The sequence below is a fragment of the Spinacia oleracea genome, chromosome 3 (genome assembly GCF_020520425.1).
Source record: "Spinacia oleracea cultivar Varoflay chromosome 3, BTI_SOV_V1, whole genome shotgun sequence".
NCBI classification, from domain to species: domain Eukaryota; kingdom Viridiplantae; phylum Streptophyta; class Magnoliopsida; order Caryophyllales; family Amaranthaceae; genus Spinacia; species Spinacia oleracea.
This window is the reverse complement of record NC_079489.1, coordinates 12,907,805-12,915,457: the sequence shown is the minus strand read 5'-3', so window position 1 is coordinate 12,915,457 and position 7,653 is coordinate 12,907,805. Positions and strand designations below refer to the sequence as shown.

The 7,653-nt window shown below is 34.5% G+C and overlaps 2 protein-coding genes across 4 annotated transcripts; both read right to left on the bottom strand.

Moving 5' to 3' along the window:
• LOC130469417 (uncharacterized) lies at positions 1-3,156 on the bottom strand. 3 transcript variants are annotated; one of them, XR_008929955.1, is made up of 3 exons: positions 2,651-3,156; positions 1,064-2,087; positions 1-881 (listed from the first exon to the last, which is right to left on the bottom strand). XR_008929955.1 is itself a non-coding variant. In XM_056838727.1 (3 exons), the coding sequence occupies exons 2-3, from the start codon at positions 857-859 to the stop codon at positions 353-355; spliced, it is 423 nt and encodes a 140-aa protein (XP_056694705.1). In that variant the 5' UTR covers positions 860-881; positions 1,064-2,556; the 3' UTR covers positions 6-352. The 3 variants fall into 3 exon arrangements, 1 of the variants encoding a protein (XP_056694705.1); XM_056838727.1 differs by lacking the exon at positions 2,651-3,156 and having other exon boundaries at positions 6-371; positions 456-881; positions 1,064-2,556; XR_008929954.1 differs by having other exon boundaries at positions 8-881; positions 1,064-1,470; positions 2,651-3,152.
• A 751-nt stretch (positions 3,157-3,907) lies between these two features.
• On the bottom strand, positions 3,908-6,811 carry LOC110779892 (jasmonate-induced protein homolog). Its single transcript, XM_021984348.2, has 3 exons — positions 6,655-6,811; positions 5,183-5,572; positions 3,908-4,275 (listed from the first exon to the last, which is right to left on the bottom strand). Exons 2-3 carry the CDS (start codon positions 5,558-5,560, stop codon positions 4,111-4,113), a joined length of 543 nt encoding a protein of 180 aa, XP_021840040.1. The 5' UTR covers positions 5,561-5,572; positions 6,655-6,811; the 3' UTR covers positions 3,908-4,110.
• Positions 6,812-7,653: the final 842 nt, after the last annotated feature.

Sequence of the window (7,653 nt, the reverse complement as noted above, 5' to 3'; positions counted from 1 at the left end):
AAATGACTTTTCAATATGTTAAAAAAAATGTCATTTGCGTCGCAGATTAGCTAAAGTGCGACGCAAATGACTTTTGGATATTCTAAAAAAAATGAGCTGCTGATTTTATTTAATCCATAGATTAAATAAAATAAGCAGCTTTCAGTACTAGTATATTCAGAGCATAAAAATAAAAGTAAACTAGGTGAAAATTTTGACAATATTTCCTTTGTAATTTGACCCTCCCCAATACCGGGAATGTTATAATACATTAATATATACCTGTCAAAACAGTTTACAACCCAATAAAAGGCAAATTCACCATAGATCAACCAACATGTTGATAACCTAACTACACTTTAAACATAAAAGTTTAAGTAAATATCTCTATCCTGGATATAAAAATGGAAGATGTTAGAAATCAAATCTATGACAAATCAAGATATGACTTTCAATACAAAGATGGGATGCATTACCAACGGTGATAGTCACAGTTAAGGCAGAGAACTTCAAGAAAGTCCAGCAACTGGTGAAAATAAACACTCTTTAGGCTGGCTTGGTTTTGTTCTTGTTTCAACTGGCTGCTGCCAGAATTGCTGCTTTCTACTTCTGCCAGAACTGCTGCTGCTGCTTCTAGCTTGTAATCGATAACTGTTGTTGCCAGAACACCTGCTGCTGCTGCTGCTGCTGAAGCTATGTTCACCAGTGCTCGGACGCTCAAGGGATGAAAGATGTCACCCAATGGATGACCGAACCAGGCAGAGTCGGCCAGCAGATAATTGACGGCCTTAGAAGGATTACATGAGCTGTACTTTGGTTGCAAACCATCTCCATGGTGTCGCACCCCGATGCTGCTCCATGCCACCCTATTCCACAACATGCTCCTCTTGTTTCCTTGATGCCTACCACCCAAAAATTCACATACCATCACTACCAACATCACAACAGAATCAGCTTAGAGACATAATTATGCATATATAACTGCATAAGTAACACTAAGTATTGTACAACATTATAACCAGCATTGTTACAAGATCATAGGTTAAAAACAGTTCCACCAATGTAATGTAATGAAAGTGCTTACCATAGTGTTTAGGGTTGGACAAGATACGCATGAAGCCTTGGTAAACATCACATAACACAAACTGGGCATCAGAGAGCTCCAAAGGTCAGTTATGTGATCCAACAAAAGCTGATTATGTTGCGAAATATACTGATTGATCTCATTGACACAACCTCTTGTACTTTTAATATTTCTGCCGGAATGAAAGTACCAGTCAACCACCGTCCTAGTAGCTCATTCCATCTGCAAGACACGTGGATGCTTCTTAGCGAGTTTACTGGCTTCAATCTTAACCATTTCCTTGTATTCTTAGCGAGTTTACTGGCTTCAAACCCTAGCTTCTTCTTGCTCCGGCCATCTTTCTCTTCTTTTCCTCAAGTAGAGACAAAAGGTAGTCAAGATCCTTCAGAGACACGTCAGTGCCCTGTCTACATATTATAGATTATTCAAAGAGTGAACTCCAATTTAAAAAGCGATAAATCACTATTAAAACATCCAACTCCACAGAGTTTCTGACAACGATTGTAACTAATAAGTAATTCCAAATTGCCACAGAAAGAAAGGTCGTGTAGAAACTTTAATCACCAAAAGGAGCATATGCCAAGACAACTGCTCCGAGTCCACTTCATAACTACGAAATTTATACATTGGTTACATGTCTAATTGCCAAATCACCAGTTTCGTGATCTAATTACCAACAACAATTGAAAATTACAGTGTTCGATCATGTTCAATGCAATGATATGCAAGTGTTCGACAACTATCTTTTGTTAAGTCTTCACAAAATTTGAAGAAAATAAATAAAACAAGAACACAAAAAGGAGAAGCCAACAGAACTAGAGGAAACCTCTGTCAATCCGGGATTGCTTCTACACCTAACACAAACAACTCTTGTATGTTATCTTCAGCATCTACGGAGGTAGTATACGTAATATTCAAGCACATATTACCAAACAGCTTCTGTGGCAACCACATGAAAATCCTTACGGGACCTTAACAACATCTAGTATTTAACATAACAGAAAATAATAGTGAAGCTCTTTACCTGAAAGAAAAATAAAGAAAATAATGCCAAGTTGCCAACGAAAGGGTTTCTTCACAAGTTCCCAATTAAAACATGGAGTACAAAAATGAGAGCAACCGAATTTGGCAAATTGCATTAATATTATCCATACATTTGATGATATAAAAAATATATTGCAGCAAGAGAAATTGCACTTCACTCTCAACATTTTGATTTTTTCAGGAAACCAGACCAATACAAGTCAGAAGACCAATACTACAAGGATATAAGGGTAAAGCTGAAAATTAATTTAAACAACAATCAAAATCATAACACATTTCTCCCAAATACATCCAAATCTCACAAAATAATAGCAATTCCGTGCCTAAAACCTACAGAATAGTAGTCCAATGCCAAAAAAGTAAAATTCTAAACAACGAAATTCTAAGAATTATCAGTGCATTTTTCCGTCAAAAATCAAACGAACTCAAAACCTTAACAGTCAAGAGACAATGCACAATTCAAATTAAAATGAACAATTAAAATTCAATATCCACAAAAATTCAATCTTAATATCAAAATTAAAATTCAATCTTTAAATATACCTAGGAGAGGAGAGAAGACAGTGACCAGGAGCGGAGGAGTGGGCGGCGGCGTGGGCGGCTGCCGTGGAAGGCGGCGTTAACACGGAGCAGCGACACTGATTAGTTTGAGTTGAACGACGCAGGGGAAGAAGAGAACGAGCAGCAGGTTGAAGAGGAGAACGAACAACAAGTTGAACGGCGCAGGGGAAGGAGAGAACGACGCAGAAGGAGGGAAGACGACGGCAGTGAAGCTGGTAAACGGAAGGGTGAAGCCGGTGAGAACGGATGTTTTGGGCTTAACTGGTTTCGATAGATTTAGGTCATTTGGAGCAAGTCAGAATATTGAAGAAAACAATTAAAAGGTGAGCGCGAATTTGAGAAAAAATTAAATTCACAAACACCTGTGCGTCGCAGCTTTATTAAACTGCGAGGCAAATGACTCTAAGATGTTCTCAGAGTCATTTGCGTCGCAGATTAATAAAACTGCGACGCACTTGATTGATTAAATTGCGTCGCTGTTTTACTAATCTGCGACGCAAATGACTCTGGGAGCATTTTAGAGTCATTTGCCTCGCTGTTTAATAAAGCTGCGACGCAAATGACTAAATTTTATGCTAAAATTTATCATTTGCGTCACATGTTTAGATTGGCGATGCAAATGCAGCGATGCAATTAAACGTTTTTGCACTAGTGAGCTTTTTCCTAAGAAGTCCCACCCGTTAGCCGTTAGGAGTTAGGAAGCGTGATACACCGATGTTCCCCGGCGGATTTTTCGCCCATATTCATGGGTAAAATAGTATTTTTGCTTAATGTGTTGAAAAGTCAAACAAAATACTAAATATCGGCAACAATGACAATAATTAATACAACAATGACAACATTTTAATACAAAAATGACTGTATTTATACAAACGATAACAATATATATACAACACTTTTATCCATTCATTTAAGTGGTCCCTTTTCTTTTTAAATTTCATTTTGTTTTCTTTTTTTGGGTGATTATGACTGATTTTAATATAACAATGACAGTATGTACACAACAATAACAATACTTATATAACCGTTGACAGTATATATCAAGTTAGCAACACTTATACCCATTTATTTAAGAGGTGGGCCATCCTTTTCATTATTTATTTTTTTGGTGGGTATGAGACGAAAATCCGCCGAGGGACAGTAGTGTATCATGCATCGGGGGTAATTACGCTCTGAATTGAACATGTAATAGTCATAGAGGATAAACATATTAGTATTTTTTTTTTTTTTTTTTTTGAGGGAAAAACATATTAGTAATATTATTTAACGTTATAGCATAGATATGCGTACATACTCCGTAACATGCAAGAGGACGTATTATTGGGTATTACAAATAGCTTTAATTATAAAATGCCTGCTTGCAGCATGACCTTCTTAATTAGATGCTCATCCACTATAATTAGCAGCAAATTAAACTCCATTACGAGTAGCATGCTAATTACTTAATTAGTGAACCCCGCAACAAGAATGCTACCAGGGTGGATCACAGCCCATGCCTTGCCTCCAAAAACTGGGTCCACGTAGCTACTTGTATATTCCGATGCATCAAGTTTAACTTCGACTACGTTCCAGTCAATTGGTCCTATTGGACCAGCCTCAACATAAACCTGTAGACATTGTTAAACTTAGTTTTTTATTTAGGTAAATTAGTCAACAACTATCTTATAAATATGATTTTTGCAAAATTACCTTATTTAAAAAAAATTATGTTACAAGAAATAACCCTTTAATCAAATTAAATTTCGGGATTGATTTTATCATATGCATCTCACGTGTCATTTAATTACACATTTTCCGTGAGATGTACTTGGTAAAGTTAACCCCGAAATGTTTGATCAATTCTTATAATCGGATCAAATGTAGTATCTTACAACGTAAAATTATTATAAGATAGTTAATAACAATAATTTTATTTTATAAGGTAGTTTCGCTAAAATAAAAATTTGTAAGTTAGTGTTTGAAAAATTTGGCTTTTTTATATTACAAACTTTTAGGATAGAAGGCATAACGGTTAGACAACTTTTATGCACCGGAACCATTAGTTATGCACTTTAACTAATTAGTTAACCACACTGAAACCAACTAGTTAAGTCATAAATTCAATTAGTTAAGCAACGAAACCAATTAGTTATGCAACCGAGCCAATAAGTTAAACAATTAAACTAATTAGTTAAGCAATGAGATCAATTAGTTAAGATTTTGTTAAAGAATACGGAGTAATAACTATTAGAATCATAAATTTAACTATTTGTTTGTTAAAAAATAAGAACTATTCGACTCATTAATTTAACTATTTGTCTTTATACCTTAAGTTTTTTATTATTCAGTTAGTTAAGATTTTATTACTTTTATTATGTTTTACAATAGTTTAGTTAGTACCAAAAAAAATGGTCTAATCGTTAGGCGGTCTTACACAAAAGTTTCTGGTTTTATATACTTATAAAATAAAATAAAAAACAAAAAAAAACAAAAAAAAAACTTGAAGCTTAAGAGTTGAGGGAAATTGAACACAACCTTGTCTCCTGAATGATGGTATTCGTTATTTGGAATGTGAAAAGCCACAAGCCATTTCCGAGCAGTGGAGTCGGTACCATCAGCATAAACTACTCCACCCTTACAGCCTCCTGGAAGTGGTCCACGGTGCTCGAATTGGACAACTTCACCAAATGGAAGAACCTCAGGGTAGAGAGGCACTGGTTTCCCAGACCAATTATGCTGATCAATTATCCGCAACACTGCTTTGTCCTTAATAGTATTAACCAAGTTGCCGTTAGTAACAACTTGTCCTTTAACTTCCATGGCTGATTTGTCCTTAGCAGCCGCAATCACCTTCTCGAAAATAGCCTTTTCGTCGTTGCTAAGCATTGCCGGGACTTGCTGGGTTGATGCCATGTTTTCCTTTGTCTGTTCAACAGTAAAAGTTCATATGTTGAGGAGTGTACTTAGCTATACTCATTGAGTATGTGTTAGTTTAGATTAACCCTCGCAATACCTCCTCTACTTTTTTTTAATACTTGTACCATATGTTGTTTCACGCATGGACGGTTTCCCGCAGGAATAATGTTTTTTACTATCTAAAAGTAAAAATTTTATTTTTTACCAACTTTTATTTTTTTATAGATTATTTTTTACCACCTAAAAAATTAAACTTGTATTTTACCACATAAAAAATATTAAAATTTATTTTTTATTACCAAAAAATGAAAAAATAGATGAAAACATTATGTGGAGGGCCATAATAATGGTAATATTTCTAATATTTTCTCTTCTTCTACAATTTCATATATTTAACTCTCTTATTTTCTCATGATTCTTCTCTTCCATGAATTCACATAATTTTATTCACCATTAATAATACAAAATTGACAAAATTCAGTGGTAGTAAAGAGAGAAGGGTGAAAAAGTTAAAAAAAATAAAAATTCACATACGAAGTATCAAAAATTGGAGGAAATTGAATTAGTGAGCCTCACATAAAGGTTTTATCCATTTTTCCATATTTGAGGTGGTAAAAAATAATTTATCCTTCTTTCAAATATTATTAGCATGATTTCACAGAAAAATTGAAATTGTAGCTTAGTGGTAATTGGTAATGCATTTAATCTAACAGTCGGGTTCCATCCTCATGCCTAACATTAATTTGCCATTTAAGCTTTGATTCTTCAATTTTTTCCTTTACTTTCCTTATTTGGAAAATTATTTTGTTTTTCTACGTGAGATATACTCGTTTGTTTTAATAAGTGGTTCGATCTTCCTTACTCTAAGTTCATGGATCCACCATTGGTTAGAATAATCTAATAAGATACCACATGATTGTACAAATTTTTATACATAAATCACAAAAAAAAAATTGATCAAAAAAGTACTTTTTTTTAGGGAATAAAAAAAGTACTTAAATAGCATAAAACTACAAATTATGCAATTATAGAAAACGGATGAAGTAACAAGTACTATATTAGGATTTAGGAGGGAATGAGTTACTACTTACCTTGATTTCGATACAGCCAAATAGCCTATACGACGATGAAGCTAAGAGCACTGGAGAAAATAAATATTTTGCGAGATATACTGATTAAAAGGGCGCATATCAACTGCAAATTTATAGCATGGAATTGAACTAGTACTTTTTTCGCCGAAGGCATACTAATGGAGAACTTATTCGCGATAATTAAATAAAACAAAAAATAGGTTAAAAGAACGGACATATACGCTTGCGCACATACACATATTCAAGCAAATTAATAACAATTAAAAGCATGTGATAGTGAATTCCGTTTCTGTTAATTATGTAGCTTTGGCTTATGAATCTAGTTCCTTTGACAATGACAAAAGTATATATAACCTCAATGTACAGCCTTAATCCTATTTTGGAATATAATTCCCACAAATGAGGTGATAGAGATTTATTATACTTCTGTCACGTTTCCTAACTGTGATATATAGGATTATCGTTATTGTTGTAATCGATGTAGGGGTTTCAAATTAATTCGGACAAATGGATTACGTTTCGGTCGGGTTCATCGATTCGGGTTGAAACGGGTTTATTTTGCTAACGAGTTGGATTGGATTGGATTGGGCTGGAAAATTAACGGGTCAAGTCTCTTCGGGTCGATTAAATTAACACTGGTTTATATTGGGTCGGGTTAATCCAATTATAATAGGGTCGAGGTTAGTCGGGTTGTAAACGGGTTTTAGCCGGATTGTAACAGGTTCGAATCATATCGAGGCGGGTTCATCGGATAACGATCTAAAATGGGTCAGGTTTAACAGGTTTAGCCAGGTTACGTAGAATATATGTTACATATATATCAGGGTTCTTATCATTTCGGTTCTTATCAGTTTAGGTTCATACAAATAGCTAGCGGGTTGTACTTTGGGTCAGGTTATTTCGGTTCCAAATCATAAAATTACAATATCGGATATTACTAAAATCACAATTTTCTGTACATTATAAATTATGATATTGAGGCCTTAATAGGGATAAGGT